Genomic DNA, 17978 nt, shown 5'->3' on the forward strand with positions numbered 1-17978 from the left:
AATATTGTGCAAAATTCATGACCAAAGCGTCGGCTGCGCCGTCGACTTGAACTGCAGTAACTTTTCGAGGGGCTATTTCGATTTCTCGATTTTTGGGCTAACTGTATGAGTTGTACCGAAACTGGTTTCCCACCGCGTTTGCAATGACACAAGTAATTGCATTGATAAAGACTGCGGCGAGTGTCAGAGCTGCTGGTTCTTTTTATTTTTGGCCTCAATCGCTGCGCCTGCGCAGCAGCTTCTCATGGCTGCATGTAAACGAGTTCTGATGACGTAACTCGCGTCGCTCGATTCTGCGCCTTTTGCCTTGTGCAACGCACGCAAATGAACATTGCCGAAAAAATTAATGGAAATATGCGCTTGTAAAGATTGAGGAAAAAATCAGCAGGTTGCGACATCAACAAGAAGTTCTCGATTTAGCTTTGCCCACACACCAGTGGCACAGTGGTACAAGAGGTATCAAATGTAGTAATAGGAATAGATAAAGCTTTCTAAACATTCGACTTAAAATATATATTACAATACATAATTCTTAAAAAATATTTGCTTTTTCACAATAAAAAATATTTTAACTCTGAAATTTTTTTTACATTCTCAAAGATCAGGTTGAGTGTATTCCATTAAAAATTAAATTGCAGTGTAAACAAAAAATGCTTGAGCTTTGCAATAAAAATTGTGAAAGATAATTAACAAAAAAGAAGCATGGCTAATTGACACTCACTCGCTAAAAATATAATGTGAATAAACACATTACAAAAACGAAATAAGCATTGCAACACCAGCAAAAAGTTCTTGAAGTACAGTGGAGAGTACAGCATAATAAAATGGGAAAATAAGTTCGATTTTCACAGTGGGGAAACTTGTTTACACATCTTTAGGTAAACGCAGGCATTGTGTGTTCGCGTGGCAAATATTTCAATTTGACTTAACGCGCTAATTAGCCCATAAAAACTTCACCGCCTCTGGGTGGCACGACCTTTGGCCAACCAATTTGCTCCACTGTGCCGACGCCACTGCCGGCGTCTCTGCTGGCGTCGACGTCCGCGCAGCTGCCGCTCACCAAATGTTTTCACTTATTCGCGATTGCATGGGCGACTTTGCGTTCAATTTGGTTCTAAGTCTCGCCGCGTGTGCATGGACGCAGTTCTTTGAGTTCTCGACTCTATCGCCATGGTGCTGCTGCGAGTGATCAAGTATCTAGTGGGTTAGTGAAGTGATCTGGCCAGGTGTTAGGCCCGTTATTTCATCACTCTCTTCCTTTGAAGGCTGCGTGGTGCGCGTCTGCAACGAGTTGTCCCAGAACATGAGTTCGCTGAACAAAATGTTCAAGTACCATTTGCTGGAGGTCAGCTAGAGATCCCAGGAAGCGGAGATCAAACCCGCCCCCCGCCCCCCACAAATGTACATATACTTCTCTGCCCCTGTCTAGCGAGTTCGTTGCTCAAGTCTTTCGATATGTGATCCAATAAAACGTATACCACCCACTCAACCACTGCGTTTCTAACGGTCTCGGATGTAGAATGGCAACTCTAACCTTGAGGTTTTTGCACAATTCAAGTCACTGTTACTAGATAAAAGCACATTTGTAGTAATAATACAAAATTCTAAATAATATTACTTATTTAAAAATATGACTTTTAGGAGCCAATCACGATTTAAGAACTTTTCTTTTCTGTGTAGCGAAAGAAATCCACGGGCAGGCAGCATTCAATTTCAAGTTGATTTCGGGGACTAATCACTCGATTGGAACCAAGTCGTTGTTCTAGAGAATTACACGCAAGATTCAAAAAGTGCTGAGCTTTGGATTTTCCCCTCGAAAAGAAATCCCGGTCAGCGCGCTGAAAGTATCGCCAGCAAGGTCTCGTTATGACTGATTGTCCAAACAAGCCAATATTTACAATTAATGCCGGCTAAACAATGCTCAAACCAGTTTGCACAGAAAAAGAAAATAAAAAATAGAAAAAGCTAAGAAATCCACAATTAGCATTTGTAAATTCGCGCCTCTCGTGTCGTCACACATAATCGCCTTAAGGGGGAAAAAATTTCTCGAATTAAGTAGCGAAAAAACCCCCGGCATCACAAGAGGGCTTGCTTGATAGAGACGTCATTCCTTTTACGCTCAACACCTCTGTTCATTCATTAATATGATTAATTTCCCGTTCTGCCCGAACAAAGCTTATAACGTATTAGCACAAAGTTGGGTCAAGTCGAATGTCCAGCCAGATCGCAGACGTCACTGGTGGAAGTTTTGGGTTGGGAGCGGTTTGGTAACAGATGCGTGATTTTATGACGTCTTAATTGGCGTAAACATTTTCCTATAAATATCTCTCTTCACTTTATACCCATATTCACACCTAATTCATTCGTTAAGAGACGTGTCTGGCAAAAGAGTTTAAAACGTGATAGAGGCAGACGAAACTTTGAATTTATAACATAGTCGCACGGAGGTAAATTTTGTCTGAATTTATTAAAACGTTTTGATAAAATGTGTGTCCTAGTTATGTCTGGGTAAGAGAGAGTTTGCTAAATTGCAAAATAAGTCGTAAAAATTAAAATATAAGGTGTAAATGTAATTTGTGAATTTTAAACATAAAGACAATTCAACTAAATACAAAAACAAATGTGAAGAAATATTGTACAACTGTCCAGGACTGATAAAGTAATCAAGTGACTTACGAGTATGATGAATTTGAAGAAGAATTTGGATTTGAAATATTTATTAAAATTTACTAAAAAACGTTTTAATTATTCGATTAAAAATTCGAGTTTATTAATAAATTAGCAAAGTAAAATAAATTAACTAAGTAATGGCTTTAAAATCAGTCCTTTTAGATATTTATTTATGAATGTACAACAATATTTTAAGCTACAACATGTGGCAATTGGAATCACGAGATTTGTATTACGAGTTTTATAGCTATTTGCATAAGTCTAGGATGTTTTTTATTCATCCCTTACGAAGGACCTGCCAAAGTTGATCATACTGCTGAAGAAACCGAGCATCGAGGTGATCATGGAGTGGGCGTGCTTGGAGCTCTCCGTGGTTTCACCCTTATCGCTTCTGCTGGGTCTGACCACCTCCTTCTGGCTTCCCGACGGCGATTCGCGGCTACTAAAGAGACGATCCAACCTGAGAATGGGCTTCTTGAACCATTCTCCGCTGATCTCGTTGTTCCGATCATCGTCCTCCCGACTGAACCTGTCGAAGGGCCCGGCGTTGACTTAAAGGAAAATCCAGTTAGGGATGACTAATACGATGTCAGAAGGTGCAGTGACTTACTTGTCTGCATGACCAGACAGCCGATGAGGAAGAGCAGCACCATCTTGCTTTCAGAGGTCATTTTGCCTGTACTTTTCGCACCGAAAAGAGATTGATAACTGAGTGAATCGAATGCCAGAGAGTTCAGATTTATAGACGCCGCCCCGGCGGCGGATGTCATGACATTCTACGTGCTGGAATGGAAAGTAACCATGCGCACGTTTCACCAAAGTAATTGCTTTATTTTACGCTTGTACATTTTGCCTAAGCTTAGAACTACATAGCCATAACCCTGAATGCAACATAAGAAGTGGCACTGCGTATAGAACACACAAATCGATTGTCTAGCCCTTCAGATCTGGACTTCGAGGCCTTATAGTAAACCGATCGAAGGCGCTGTCCACCTCGGCGTCTGCATCGCGTTCATCGGGAACCGGCGGCGTTTGACGGTACCGCTCCTCGAGTTCCTGCCGTGTGAGCTCCGAACTGGGCGCTCCTGCACTCCAACCGATCACTGTAAAAGTTAACGTGGGTCATTGCAGTTGGTTTTTAAAGTGATGCTAAATAGTATTAAACTAACCGCAGATAACGAGCAGAAATATCAGGTAGAACTTTAGCGATGCGCTGCTCATGGCTGTGCCTGGGATGGACTCGATTGATGGGCATTAACTGACAACCGAATCTCGGAGGGGTCCACTTTTTATATATGCACATGGGGCCGGTCTGGAGCTCTCCGCTGATTGGCGTTGGAGGAGGAGGCCAATGGGCTGAGGCGCCGCCGCCGGAGATTATGCAAAGCACCCGTCAAAGAGCCAAAAATAACAAAAACAGCGCAAAAATAAAAAGAAACGGCGAAAAAGTTGGTTAAAAAAGCGTATAAAAGGCTCGAGGCGTCGTTCTGTCTCAGTGAGTGGGAAAAAACGCTGGTGGCTATCGGCTGCTCCTACCGGTCTTTGACGTAGTCGTCGTCGTCTGGCACGTGAACGGCGCGTTGCGCGTTGATTGATTATTTATTGAAATGCTACCTAATTAATTTGCACAATCGAGTCGTCACTCACTCGTCTTCTTGGCCAAAGAAGAGTGTCCAGCGTTCGTAGGGCGGCTCTTCGCACAGCCAACCTTCCATTCCGCAATACTCGTCGCTGTAGTCGCTGAATTCTGTAAGTCGAAGGGTTCCCCCTGGTTATAATTCAATGGAAGGGGTATTGTAAGACAAGAATATGGTGGTAACTGACATAAGTCAGTCACCAGAATAATCTGGCGTTGACTTTCGGACTGATTTAAGGGGTGTAACCAAATCATTCTTTTAAGTGACAAACCAAGATAAGAACAATTTTTAACAGAATAGTCACCAAAGTATATAATGAGTTTTGCCAATAATACTTCCAAAAATCTATACAAAAATGTAAAATATTAGGTTTACTATTATGGGGAAGGTAATTACTAAATTGCGATCGGAGAAAACGTGTTTTTGATGATCGTTTGCGAAGTCTTATAAATTTAAATAAAATTCTTTAGGTGGAAATCTTGATAGTTTTTAAAAACAATTTAAATGTTAAACTTTAATTTACTTCTGTATTATAATTTATGTTTAAACTCTTTATTTAGTCTAATTTAATATTTAGCAGTTAATATTCTTCACTTAATATTGTTAGCTTACGTAGATTACGATCCCGACAGGCGGCAATAGCCAGGTGACAGCTTGACTTAAATTTTCTTATACAATTTTTATTTTCATCCAAAATGCAAACGGCTTTGGATTCGCTGACTTCTCCACAAATTTTCTCCGCAGGGCACCTTGTATTTGGATTACCGCCTGCTCTCAGACTGTAAACTGTGAGATTTTTGCACCTATGATTTTGTTTAACAATATTTAAATTTTAAACCACTCACGTAAGCAGAAGAACACAATGGACAAAAATTTCATGTCTAACTGGGATAAGTTGTATTTCTTAAAATTATATTTCTTTCTAAAAAATATTTCTTTCTTTGCCTTATTAAACCATGTCATTACCGGTTATGTATAACTAATTTATGAAGCAATTATACATTTTTGTACTTGAAGCTATATTTGAATCAGTAATGCAGTTCGATTAATCGAAGTACATTTATAAGCGTATTATTTCAGCTCTTGTCGCCCATTATTCTAAAAGTTCCCTTTTATTCATCCTCGTGACCAAAGAGAATGGTCCAGCGCTCGTATGTTGGTGACTTTTCGCAGAGATAAGGCTCCATTGAGCAATATACCTCACTAAAGTCAGTAAAATCTAAAAATTAACTAATTGATTAACAGGCATATGGAAAATGAAATATATAGACTTACTTCTCCCTTTCTCCTGGCAGGCTGCTATATCCAAATGACACTTGGAGGCGTACTTTCGAATACAACCCACCTCCTCATCCAATCCGCAAATAGCCATTGACTCATCCGCCACGGCACAATTACTTTCCAAAGGGCACGGTGTTGGAGGAATATTTGCTCCAAAAGTACAGGCTGCTAGGAGAGAACTCTTTGTAAAGTTATTAATTAAATATTTTTTACATTACTCACCGAGCCATATAAGAAAAACAATCGCTGACTTCATTCTTATATTCCTAAACCTTACGCGTTGAGGTGAAAAATCGCAATGCGGCAGCTGAAAAATATTGCCTTCTACAAAGTAAATTAGATAAAGCTTACCCTATATCTTATCACAAAGTCAAACAATAGAGAACAAACCATTGTCACAAATTTCGCCTTATTAAGCGTCCATAGATAAGGTCATTTAAACTTCAAGCACTGCAAATTGAATTAAGATAATAGAAAGCCATTCAACTATGGTTTCACGACTTGATTGATTGAAAAAGTTGGCCCTGTTCCTATATATGTGACATCAAACACTTACAGATACTTGTTTATCTTTATATTAATTTATTTAACAACTATTCCTAACGTTTTATTGCTTACGGTCGAAGACAGTTTGGTTTGTGTCTCAACTAACAACTAAGAAATATTTATTGCATACTTCCGTGCTAAGCCATTTTTCAGAAGTCTTCTCAAGAGGCTTTCGTCTGACTGCGATACAACTTGGAATAGATGCCATTCTTGGCCAGAAGTTGAGCATGACTTCCCTGCTCCATTATTTTTCCGGCTTGAATCACACAGATCACATTGGCATTTTGGATGGTGGACAGGCGATGAGCTATTACAATGCAGGTGCGACCTGAACACGCCGAGTCCAAGGCTTGCTGAACCACCTGAAATAAGGAATTAGTTCATAAATTGTGCTACTCAAAAACATTTAGGGGATTCTTTTTTTTAAATTCAATTTTAAGTAAAAAACCCACCCTTTCACTTTGGAAATCCAGTGCAGAGGTTGCTTCATCTAGCAGCAGGATCTTGGGATTTCTCACCATCGCCCTCGCAATAGCAATCCTTTGCTTTTGTCCACCGGATAGTTGGGTTCCCTTGGAGCCCAGCACCGTATCATATTGGGCAGGCAGGGACATTATGAACTCGTGGGCATTGGCCATTTTAGCAGCCTCAATAATTTGCTGCATGGGCACTTGCCGCGAGGTGTCCCCATAGCCAATATTCTCTGCAATAGACTTCTCAAAGAGCGAAGGTTCCTGGGATACAATTCCCAACCGACGGCGCAGAGTCTTCAGCTCCATATCGTGGTGGATGCTCTCCTGATCTATAAGCTGGAATAAGAAAAGATCTTTAATATTCTCTCTGATATATTAGATATCTTGACTGGACTTACAATCTTTCCATCATCGGGATCGTAGTACCGCATCAGTAGCTGGACGCAGGTTGATTTTCCCGATCCCGAGGCACCCACCAAGGCCACCGTCTGACCCTGGTTTACGTCCAGATTGAAGTTTTGCAGCACTTTGATATGGGGTCTTGACGGATAGGAAAAGTTAAGACCCCTATAGCTCACGCCCTGTTGCACCACATTCGCCTTAAAAGCGGATCCATTGCCGTTCTGCTGGATCTCGAAGGATTCGGGTGATTGGATTGTTGGCTTGCGATCGATGATCTCGTACATGCGATTGGCGGAGAGCAGAGCGGCATTGAAGGCAGGAGTAAATGCAAGAGATTGAGCCAGAATGAACAAGCCATACAGCATTGTGTTGGATATCCTAAAAATCTAAAAATGTAAATACTTGATAAGGAATTTATATTTGTATTTACCCACTTCATAATAGTCTCGAATTTGATATTTCCATCGGCACACATGTGTCCACCATAGGTTAAGGTCACTGCATAGCCAAAGAACATGAGAGATTTGCCCATGGAATTGACCAGTCCACGCCATTTCAGACGACTGAGGATCTGCACCCGATATCGCTCCACCTCCTTGTCGTATATCTTAATGAGCTCCTCCTCCCGTCGAAGTCCTGCGACCGTTCGAATTTGGGTTATGGTTTCGGTGGCTATGCGGCTCGTCTCCTCGAGAACCGCCTTCTCCTTCAAAGCGGACTTCTCCCCAAATCGCGCCTCGAACACAATGGAGGCTATCATGAAGGGCGAGGTGCTCAGGCAGATTAGGGCCAGTTCCCAGGAGTAGGGAAAGGCAATCGAAATACTGCATATGAAGTTGGTAAACGCCTGGATGATGTTGCTCAAGGGAAACCCGATGGCTCCCTGAACACTGGCCGCATCTCCAGACAGTCGGGCAGAAAGAGCTCCAATACTGTTCTCCTTGCGATCGAACCATCCCATCTCCTGGTGCATGATGCAGCTGAATGTCTTGGAGCTGTGAAGTAAAGGTTTATTAAATAAGAACCTTAATAATGGATGACCACTTAGGGACCCACCGCATTCGCATGGTAAGCCAGACTCCGGCTAGATTGAAGAAAAATGTCTGGATGAAGCAGACCACGCCAGCTGCAACTCCAATCACCAGGGAGATGATGGCCATGGAGGCACTCTGTTCGAGAACCTCCTCGTCCGTTGGTTTGGCCAACGAACCATATAATTCCGCTAGGATTACGGAAAACACAGGCATGGTGACTCCATATAGACCAGCACAAATGGCGCCAATAATGAGGAAGCTCCATTCGGGTCGGGCCCAACCCAAAATGCGAAAGAAGGTACGGATATAATTTCCAGATGGACCCGGTTCCTCTGTTTCCTGATTCAGAGTTTGGTTGGCTAGACCATTCAGGTTCTTCATCTGGAACTCCGCATTCTTCTCCAGCGACACGATGGAGTTACGTGTGCCTAGTTGGAACTGTTCGATTTCATAGGACATTTTTCTCTCCTTGTTTTCGGCATCTAATTCCAGCTCGTTCAGTAGCTCCTCGGCAGAATCATCATAGGAATGCACGGTGACCATTTTGTGGTAGAATCCCTCCAGCTTCATCAGCTCCTCGTGGGTGCCTTGCTCCACGGCCTTGCCATTATCGATATAAACAATCCGATGAGCGTGCCTGATGGCGGAAAGGCGGTGGGACACCACCAGGGTGGTTCTACCCTTGCAGGCCTTGTCTAGAGCGGCTTGGACCAGCTTCTCGGCATGGTAGTCCAGGGCTGAGGTGGCCTCATCCAAAAGCAGAATTTTGGGCTGCTGAATCAGGGCTCTGGCGATGGCGATCCGCTGACGCTGACCTCCAGAAAGTTGTACGCCCTTCTCGCTGATATCCGTATCATAGCCCTGAAAGTAAAGGGAATCCTTTAGTAAATATAGGTTTTTAAAGTTTAACAACCCTACCTTATGCAAAGCTATAATAAAGTCATGAGCATTGGCAGCTTTGGCGGAGTCTTCGACTTCCTTTTGGGTGGCTTCTGGCTTTCCATGTCGGATATTCTCCCCAATGGTTCCCTGGAAGAGCACCGGTTCCTGACCCACCACGGCAATGTTCGAACGCAGCCAGTTAAGGTTATACTTCCGCACATCCTCACCATCCAATAGAACTTGTCCAAAGACTGGATCATAGAAGCGCTGCAACAGCTGTATGCAGGTGGATTTTCCACAGCCTGAGGGACCGACCAAGGCTACAGTTTGTCCTTCTTCCACGACCACATTGAGACCCCGCAAGACAATCACATCTTCTCGGGCGGGGTAACGAAAGAACACGTCTCGGAACTCAACAGATCCCTTCAGGCCGTAGTTGAGAATTTTCCCAGCTTTGGAGAGTGGATCAATCAGGGAAGTGCGATCGATGACGTCCAATATGGCGGATGCCGAGCCTCGAGCCATGGCAAAGGTCTCGAGGAATGGAGATGTGCGGGATATTTGGTTGGCGCTCACGATTATTCCCGATATCACAATCATCACAACCGCAGGTGTGTACTCGCGTTCGTTGATGGGAATACTTGGGTCACGGTAGAATAGAATCAAATTGGCTCCGTACCAAAACGATCCCGCTCCTGTGATAAACAACATGGCCTTCATCACCGTGTCGCTCAGTCCGGAGAAGACTCCTTTCCATTTTCCAGCTTTGAGGGCCGGTTTCAGGAGGGTATCATAGCGTACAGACTCCGTGCGTTCTCCTCCGAAAGCCACCACAGTCCGGATGGCCCCGATTACTTCCTCAACCACAGAGCTGGCCCGCACATAGGAACTCTGCTCCTGACCCGTGAGTTTTCCTTGGTACTGAAAAATTAATGGGGAACATATTGGATTAATAATAACAAGTATGACTAATTTAATTATGACTAATTTAATTATGATTATTTTAAAAGAATACCAGTTGCTTAGATATTTTAATTACCAATTAAAAATGTTTTAAATAAAAAACTCTCCTACAAAAGATTCTTCTAATCTCTTACAGAATTTATTTTATGTTTGAAATCGTTCTCCCAAAACTACTCATGCGAACAGATGGGGAAAACAGTTTCACTGAGGTAGGTAGGTACTTATTCTATTTTTGGAAAACTATTTTCGGATAAATAAGCGAATGGTCAAGTTCACTTAATGTTTGCTAGAAAAAGCTTTTGTTTCTGGCAAACGGTCTCTAAACAAATCCTGAAATCTTACAAAAATTAGATGCGGTTTTTAAACGGTAATTAAAATCTAAATGGGTCTACTCACATGGGCCACTGCCGAGTTGACCACTAACGTAAGGGGAATGTAAAACACTATGGCCAGGGCCAGTTTCCATCCGTAAATAAAGGATAGAACCACACTGATTATCACCTCACACATTATTTCCACATAATGACCCAGATTCTCGGCTATGCCACTGCGTATTTTCTCCATGTTGCTATAGGTAAGGTGGATTAATAAATGTCTATTGTACTTTTCAAATTACTAACTCGGTAATGCGCACTGCAAAGTTTTGGTCCTTGGCCATGTCATGCCAGCCGATTTCCTGCCTCAAGGTGGCCTTGAAGAACTCCCTACGCATGCGTACTGTGAGCTTTAAAGCCAGTCTGTTGAAGGCATCCACATAGTAAACTCCGGAGAAAAGCATCAGCAGAGTATTCAGGGTCATGAGTATGCCGAAGGACACACTATCCTTTCGCAGCTCCTGCATGTTCTCCTCGTAAGAGGCATTTGTGCTGCAAAAAAGGTAATTAATTCAAATGGCTGGTTCTATATACTTCTATCTAAAAACTAAATTGAGTTAATTTTGTGTGAACTTGCTTACAGCGACGTCCTTGAAAACTTGGCATTGTTTTAGCCCTTTTTTGCTGCAAAAGCATTCTTTTGTTGAAGAGTCGCTGGTTTTCTCGAAACAATGAAGAATTTGGGCACCGTAAAGCCGAAAAGACGTCCGATCGCTTTGAAAGAGAGCGAATAATTGATTCATCCTCTCCTAAGAGGCCTCTACAATATGTTCTTTTATAGTCTATAAATAGGATTTCTAATGGAATACATTCATGAAGGGAAACAGTCAACAGTCATGAACTAACATAAAATATGTATAGATAAATGTATGTAATAGATTTAAAAACTGCAAGTTCAGAAAATTTGACTTGCGGAAAAGTAATTGAAATAAATTAGCCTTCAACTTTAAGCTGAGAATTTTTTTAAGTCAATTCTTTGGAGGAAAAACAATTAACTATATCGCAACCCCAGACTTACAGTATCTTTCCGCCTCCAAAGAGGGGCAATCCGATGGTCACCGAACTGGTTCCCTGGCCCAGGGTTCTGTCGATGAACATGGCCACCAGTTCGCTGTAGACCACAATGGCAATGGGGTAGACCAGGGCTTGGAGTAGGGCCGCCACAAAGGCGGACAGGAGCAGGACATAGTCCCATCCGCCGATGTACCGGAAGAGCTGAGTGTAGCTGATCATCGGCGGGGCCTTATCCTGGGACTTGTCCTTCTTCTTTGCCTCCGGCGCAGCATCGTCCGCGTCTGCAGCCGGAACATCTTCGCGGGGCTCCGTCATCGTCATCACTGCGAACTATCGCCTATACACCAAACTCATTGACCGGCGGGGTCAATTAATAGTTAAGAAAGCGCGCGCAGGGCGAAACCAAAAATCGAAAGGCCCGCAGTTCGTTTCGCCGATGGATATGTGTGGAAAGATGGTCTCGAATGGGTTCTTGGCTCTGGGTAATTAACTCCCGCTCCGACGGAGATTGTGGTGCTATGCCAGATGCACTGCCGATGAGGCTGATCTGCCTGGGATCGTGTTTAGCTTTAATTGCTTTGCATTCCGCGGTTCCACAAAATCGTTCGCCACTGGTCTTTTTACTTCGATGCTATTGCCATCCGGAGCGAAATATTCCGCGTCTGTTCCGCTGAAACTGCAGAAAGCGACTGGCAGGCCTGGCGGCTGTGGCGTCAGTTTTCTACAAATTCGGTTTCTATTAAAGTTCAAATAGACTGGCGATGGTGGGTCTCTATCGTCGAGAACCCCTTTATGGTCTTTTATTAATATCAATTGAATTGATTTTACTCAAGGCTCACGATGACTGGTGGAAAATCATTGGCCATCTTCTCTCCGGCAAGGTGTGCACCGCTCCATCGCGGAAATGGGTCAGCCAAATACGCAAATTTGGCGCACTTCGCATTCCAGGCTGTTTAACTTATGATCTTCCCTGTTTAATTAAGATCTGTTATCATTCCACTGATACGCAAAATCAAGTTTGCCTGTCATTGACCATGAATATTAGCAGCGGTCGTGTGGGTGGGTGGCGTTATAGACACGCCGCCAAGATTGCTCTCTTATCAGCCAGATAAGTTTTGTGGCGAATCTTACAACTTATACCGCTAATAATTATAAATTCCGCAAACAGGGTTACCCAACCATTAGTTAAGATAACTGTGCATCCCTTATTGATAAGCTATCTCCCGAAAACTCGACAAGCATGGTTGTAGAAAAAGTTTATTTATTTATTGTAGTTTATTTAGTTTTTGGTGACAAGTGTATTTGGGCTTTTGGTGAGAATTACAAAAAGGTTTGGATAATATTCAATGGTCCTTTTGGGTCTTGTGCAGCTTGGCGTAGATGCCGCCCTGGGAAATCAGCTGCATGTGGTTGCCCTGCTCCACCACCTGACCGTTTTGGATCACACAGATCACATCCGCGTTCTGGACGGTAGACAGACGGTGGGCTATGACGATGCAGGTTCGCCCGGAGCAGGCGGAATCCAAGGCCTGCTGGACCAGCTGCTCACTCTGCAGATCCAGAGCTGAGGTGGCTTCGTCGAGCAGTAGGATCTTGGGATTCCTCACCAGCGCCCTGGCGATGGCAATACGTTGCTTTTGACCACCGGACAATTGAGTGCCTCTGGCTCCCATGCGAGTATCGTAGCCATTGGGCAGGGAGATGATGAAACTATGAGCATTGGCACTTTTGGCTGCAGCAATTATCTCCGCCATGGAAACCGATCGACGGTTGTCGCCATAGGCTATGTTCTCCGCAATCGAACGTTCAAAGAGAGTGGGTTCTTGGGAGACTAAACCCAATTTGGTCCTTACCCCCTCGAGGGTCAGATCGTGCTGGATGTCATCGTGATCTATGTGCTGGTTGGAAAGAAAATATTCGTGGGCAATTAATTTGCTAATAAAATATCAGAAAAGTTACTTACTATAGACCCCTCATCGGGATCGTAGTATCGCTGTAGCAGCTGCACACAAGTGGACTTTCCGCACCCGGAATGACCCACCAAGGCCACCGTCTGACCCTTGAGCACCTCGAGATCCAAACCATTGAGAATCTTTGCATCAGGTCGTGTGGGATATCGGAATTCAATACCCCGATAGCGTACACCCTCGAAGAGATTTAACTGCTTGGCGAGAGTATTTTTGATAGCACCCATGGGTGACTGAATCTTGGGTTTGCGATCCAGGATCTGGAAGAGGCGATGACCCGCGATCAGGGCAGCGGAGAAGGCAGGGGTAAAGGCCAGGGATTGGGCCAGCATCATGGAGCCATACAGCAAGGTTTCCGACACCCTTTAATTAAATATAAAATAGATTATATTAATAGGTTAGTTAATTGGAATTATCCTTTCCCATCCTTACTTGATAATATCCTGGAAGGGCAGCTGACCTTCGGACACTAAAACACCTCCGTAGCAGAGGGCCACGGCATAAGCAAAGAAGGCCGACGCCTGCATGGTGGAGTTAAGGACTCCTCGCCATCTTAGCTTTTGGCGGATCAGCACCTCCACTCTCTGGATCTCCTCCGTGTACTCCCGAATGACATCAGCCTCCCTTCTCAGTCCGGCAACAGTGCGTATGTTGGATATGGATTCGGTGGCAATGCGACAAGCCTCCTCAATCACCTGCTTTTCCCTCACTATAGCGTTGGACATCATTCTGCGAAATGTTGAAAGGGTTAATTTGAGTAGAAGTACGAATACAATAACAACCCACTTGGCTTCTAGGATAACAGATCCAACAATGATGGGACAATTGGCCAAACACAAGAGGGCCAGCTTCCAGTTGTAGTACATGGCAACGCTGACACTCGATATAAAGTTGGACAGGGCCTGGATCATACCACTCAGGGGATATCCTATGGCTCCCTGGACCCCAACCGCCTCGCCGGACAAGCGAGCGGACAAAGCTCCCACCGAGTTGTTCTCATCGTCGAAAAATCCAATTTCCTGACTCACCATCGCCTTGAAAGTCATGGCTCGCATTCTGGTTGTCAGCCAAATGCCTGCGTAGTTGAACAAGTAGGTTTGCAGGAAGCAGACCAAGCCAGTCAGGAAAGCCAGGCCCAAACAAGCCCAGGAAAGCACGGCCGTGCGACTTAAGGCATTCTTCGGATCCTGTTCAGCCAGGGCGGCATAGAATTCACCAAAGATGATTGAGAAAGCCGGATACAAACAACCCACGGCTATGGCGCTTATGGTTCCCAGAATGAGATAGCACCACTCGGGTCTGGCAAGCTTGAGGATCCTTGAGAATGTGCGGAAGAAGTTGGGTTTCTCGGCGGGAGCATCGACTATCTTGGCATTGGTGTCCTTTACGAGTGCCTTTATGATGGGTTCGTCAAACTGGACGCTGTTCTTCTGTCCTTTCTCAAAATTCAAGGGGCTGGTCTCAAAGGACTTTTCAAACAGAGCCAGGCTTTTTCCTAAAAATGTGTTGGAGTATTATTTATAAGTCATAAGTTTAATAAGTACCTACTTTTGGTTTCCTCAATGGTCTCCTCCTTTTCCACCTCATCGGGCATGTTGATGTCGCCTGCATGAACCATGTTGTAATAGGCACCCTCAAGAGCCATCAGATCATCATGAGAACCCTCTTCCAAAACTTTGCCATCATGGATAAAAACAATCTTATCTGCACCCCGAATGGCTGATAATCGATGGGATACAACAATGGTTGTGCGTCCTTTACTGGCCAAGTCCAGGGCCTGTTGGACCTGTTTCTCCGATTGGTAATCCAGAGCTGAAGTGGCCTCATCCAGCAGCAAGATCTTGGGGTTCTGAATCAGGGCTCGGGCGATGGCTATGCGTTGTTTCTGTCCTCCGGACAGCTGCGAGCCCCGCTCACCAATCATACTACGATAGCTCTAAAAAGTTTTCGATATTGTGATTTAGTTTATGGGGTTATACATTTTTCTAACCTCTGGAAGATTGGTGATGAACTCGTGAGCCCCCGCCTGAGTGGCTGCTGCCTCGATCTCTTTTTGTGTGGCTCCTGGCTTTCCATAGCTTATGTTTTGTGCTGTATGAAGAACATCATGTAAGACTTGTAATCAAATTCATATTAAGGGCCCACCTATTGTGCCCAAAAACAGCACAGGTTCCTGACCCACGACGGCAATATTCGATCTCAGCCATTGGATATTGTATTTCCTAATATCCAAATCGTCCAGGAGCACTGAGCCAAAAACAGGATCGTAGAACCTCTGAAGCAACTGGACGCAAGTGGACTTTCCACAGCCCGAGGAACCAACCAAGGCCACGGTTTGACCTGCTCTGATCTTGATATTTAGTCCCCTATGAACTATAACCTCCGGACGGGAGGGATATCTGAAGAAGACGTCCTGGAACTCCACATCACCACGAAGACCGTAGTTCAATAGCTTGCCATCTGTGGAAAGTGGATCGATCTTGGAGGTCAAATCGATGACCTTAAACAGGTTGGTGGCACAACCTCGGGCGGTGGCAAAGGACTCAAGGAATGGTGCCGTTCTGGCTATGTTATCCGCACCCACAATGATGCCAAAGAATGCCTAGAAATATTCAGATATAATTTGTGATATAACACATTACATTTATAATCCTCACAATCATCAGAATAGCCGGTGTATACTCCTTGTCTTCCTCATATCGATCGTCGATGATGAGATTGACTCCATACCAAAACGCTCCGGCGCAGGACAGATATAACATGGCCTTTAAAACAGCATCACTGACCCCCGAGAAGGCTCCTTTCCACTGACTGGCCTTTCGAGCTGGGACCAAGAAGTTCTCGTAGCGCTGCACCTCTGACTTTTCTCCACCGAAGGAGACCACAGTGCGAATGGAACTCAGAATTTCCTCTGCCAAATTACCAGCTCCTGCATAGGATTCCTGTTCTCGAGCCGTTAGCTTGCCTTGGAACTGAAATAAGATATTATGATATAGTTACAATACTTTGAGAAAGTTAAATTGATTGCAGGAAATTCTTAAGGATAGTTTTCTAAGTATTAGATTTTTTGTTAATGGTTTCTGCGTTCTTCATACCTTAGCTACATAGTAATTAAGCAGGATCACCAGAGGTATATAAGAACTCACAGCTAGGGTGAGCTTCCAGCCGTAGCCAAATGAAATGGCTACAGTTATGATGAAACCCACAATCAAGTATACAAAGTGACCCACTTTCTCAGAGATGCCATCGCGAATCTTTTCGATATCGCTGTGAAATATAGACAGCTTAAGCTTTCAACTTCTCCAAAAGGATAACCCTGCTTCTAATACTTACTCGACCATGCTCTGGGTAAAGTTTTGCTTGCTGGCCAGATCGTGCCAACCGATGTCCTGACGTATCACGGATGTGAAGAGCTTAATCCTCATCCTTGTGACTTGACGTAGGGCCACCATATTAAAGACATCCACAGAGAAAATCCCTGAGATGAACATTACTACCGAAGCGATGGTCAAGAGAATGCCATACGATATAGAGTCATCGTAAAGTGCTTCGCTGTTTTCCTCCCTAGATGCATTCGTACTGGAATAATAATAATGAAGGTTAGAAGGTTATATTTTCTTCAGTTTCCTTAATATTTCCTTTAAAAGATTATAATGAAAGATACAAAATATATTGGTCAAATCCATTTTTTTTATATTTTTTTATGATCTTAAATCCTCCCAAACCAACAATTTGGAAGCTTCTTATTTTGATGATTAATACTACAAAAATTTTGTATAAATTAAAAATAAATAAAAATACATAAGGAACCTTTTTTTTAGTGTACACTTACAGAGTTTTACCACCTCCAAGGAGCGGCAGGGCATGGACCTTTGAGCTGGTGCCAAACTGCATGGCTCGGTCCACCAGCATGGATGTGAACTCGCTGTAGATGATGACCACGGCGGGCAGGGTCAGGGCCTTGATGCAGCACATTATGAATCCGAAAAACAGCCAGGCGATCTCCCCGTACGTGGAGAACCGAAAGAGTTTCAGGAACGCGATGGGCTCCGTGGGCTCCAGACCCTCAGCCGTGGGCGTCTCCTCCAGGGATTTGCCCTCGCTGGTCGAGGTGGACACCTCATCCCGCTCCATTATGATGGACAGTCGACACTGACGAAATGACAATTAAGTGGGGTTTATTATTCAATGGGCCATCGATCCGTGGTCAAGATTTCTTCACTCAGAGCGGGCACAAACTCGAACCAGACCAGACAAAAGGTTAATTCAATTAGGCAACACATTGCCTCCGCATGCAAGTTTGTTTCTTTGGCCACATAGTTCTCATTGACCCGCGGGGTTAACAAGTAATAGAATATATTCTATTCGACACATTCCTGGGCGAATGGTGGCGTAACTTTTCAGGTTACTCGTCTGCGGACTGAAATCTGTTCCTTTGAGTGGATCTGCACCGTGGGATATTCACCTTTCTATTGGCACTTTGATTTATCCTTCAGTTATTCGCACTTGCTCCAGATCGAAGTTGGAGAGATACCGCAGACTGTCACCGCTCGAGCGCCCAAGCGCAACTGACTTTCCATCCTCCATGAGCAGCCATTTAAATTTGCTGCGTACATATATCGCACCGTTGGGGTTCAAATTCTAATTGATCTTTCTCTTGGGGTAGGTTCGAAGAGCATCGATTGATCAAAGAGTGTCAGTGGGAAATGTCATAAATTACTCTCCAGTATCTCTT

The 17978-nt window shown here is 44.0% G+C and overlaps 6 protein-coding genes and 1 long non-coding RNA gene across 8 annotated transcripts; 2 read left to right on the forward strand and 5 right to left on the reverse strand.

The window, feature by feature from the left end:
* Positions 1-1112: 1112 nt before the first annotated feature.
* On the forward strand, positions 1113-1489 carry LOC108028234 (uncharacterized). The gene is made up of 2 exons (XM_017099898.3): positions 1113-1204; positions 1266-1489. The coding sequence occupies exons 1-2, from the start codon at positions 1171-1173 to the stop codon at positions 1352-1354; spliced, it is 123 nt and encodes a 40-aa protein (XP_016955387.1). The 5' UTR covers positions 1113-1170; the 3' UTR covers positions 1355-1489.
* Positions 1490-2808: 1319 nt separating this feature from the next.
* LOC108028537 (uncharacterized) lies at positions 2809-3376 on the reverse strand. Its single transcript, XM_017100434.3, has 2 exons — positions 3281-3376; positions 2809-3221 (listed from the first exon to the last, which is right to left on the reverse strand). Exons 1-2 carry the CDS (start codon positions 3339-3341, stop codon positions 2944-2946), a joined length of 339 nt encoding a protein of 112 aa, XP_016955923.1. The 5' UTR covers positions 3342-3376; the 3' UTR covers positions 2809-2943.
* A 100-nt stretch (positions 3377-3476) lies between these two features.
* Positions 3477-3973, reverse strand: LOC108028539 (uncharacterized). The gene is given in 3 exon segments (XM_044094837.2): positions 3477-3773; positions 3840-3903; positions 3905-3973. Coding segments are annotated over 3 exon segments (303 nt in total). The 3' UTR covers positions 3477-3603.
* Positions 3974-5383: 1410 nt separating this feature from the next.
* On the reverse strand, positions 5384-5908 carry LOC108028538 (uncharacterized). Of its 2 annotated transcripts, none has more exons than XM_017100436.3 (3): positions 5811-5908; positions 5583-5753; positions 5384-5526 (listed from the first exon to the last, which is right to left on the reverse strand). In XM_017100436.3, the coding sequence occupies exons 1-3, from the start codon at positions 5842-5844 to the stop codon at positions 5420-5422; spliced, it is 312 nt and encodes a 103-aa protein (XP_016955925.1). In that variant the 5' UTR covers positions 5845-5908; the 3' UTR covers positions 5384-5419. The 2 variants fall into 2 exon arrangements, with proteins under 2 accessions (XP_016955925.1, XP_050742017.1); XM_050886060.1 differs by having other exon boundaries at positions 5583-5756; positions 5811-5881.
* Positions 5909-6147: 239 nt separating this feature from the next.
* Positions 6148-11951, reverse strand: LOC108028536 (multidrug resistance protein homolog 65). The gene is made up of 9 exons (XM_017100433.3): positions 11281-11951; positions 10509-10754; positions 10285-10456; positions 8962-9846; positions 8066-8904; positions 7444-8004; positions 7006-7387; positions 6587-6943; positions 6148-6496 (listed from the first exon to the last, which is right to left on the reverse strand). The coding sequence occupies exons 1-9, from the start codon at positions 11595-11597 to the stop codon at positions 6296-6298; spliced, it is 3960 nt and encodes a 1319-aa protein (XP_016955922.1). The 5' UTR covers positions 11598-11951; the 3' UTR covers positions 6148-6295.
* On the forward strand, positions 10348-11212 carry LOC127010833 (uncharacterized). Its single transcript, XR_007763651.1, has 3 exons — positions 10348-10462; positions 10530-10765; positions 10846-11212. It is a non-coding gene; the product is annotated as an uncharacterized LOC127010833 (long non-coding RNA).
* A 564-nt stretch (positions 11952-12515) lies between the features above and the next one.
* Positions 12516-17840, reverse strand: LOC108028657 (multidrug resistance protein homolog 65). Its single transcript, XM_017100583.3, has 12 exons — positions 17709-17840; positions 17076-17395; positions 16577-16822; positions 16339-16510; positions 15901-16215; positions 15389-15845; positions 15234-15334; positions 14792-15179; positions 14030-14738; positions 13676-13972; positions 13240-13606; positions 12516-13174 (listed from the first exon to the last, which is right to left on the reverse strand). Exons 2-12 carry the CDS (start codon positions 17375-17377, stop codon positions 12620-12622), a joined length of 3909 nt encoding a protein of 1302 aa, XP_016956072.1. The 5' UTR covers positions 17378-17395; positions 17709-17840; the 3' UTR covers positions 12516-12619.
* Positions 17841-17978: the final 138 nt, after the last annotated feature.

This window comes from Drosophila biarmipes, chromosome 3L (assembly GCF_025231255.1).
Source record: "Drosophila biarmipes strain raj3 chromosome 3L, RU_DBia_V1.1, whole genome shotgun sequence".
NCBI classification, from domain to species: Eukaryota; Metazoa; Arthropoda; class Insecta; order Diptera; family Drosophilidae; genus Drosophila; species Drosophila biarmipes.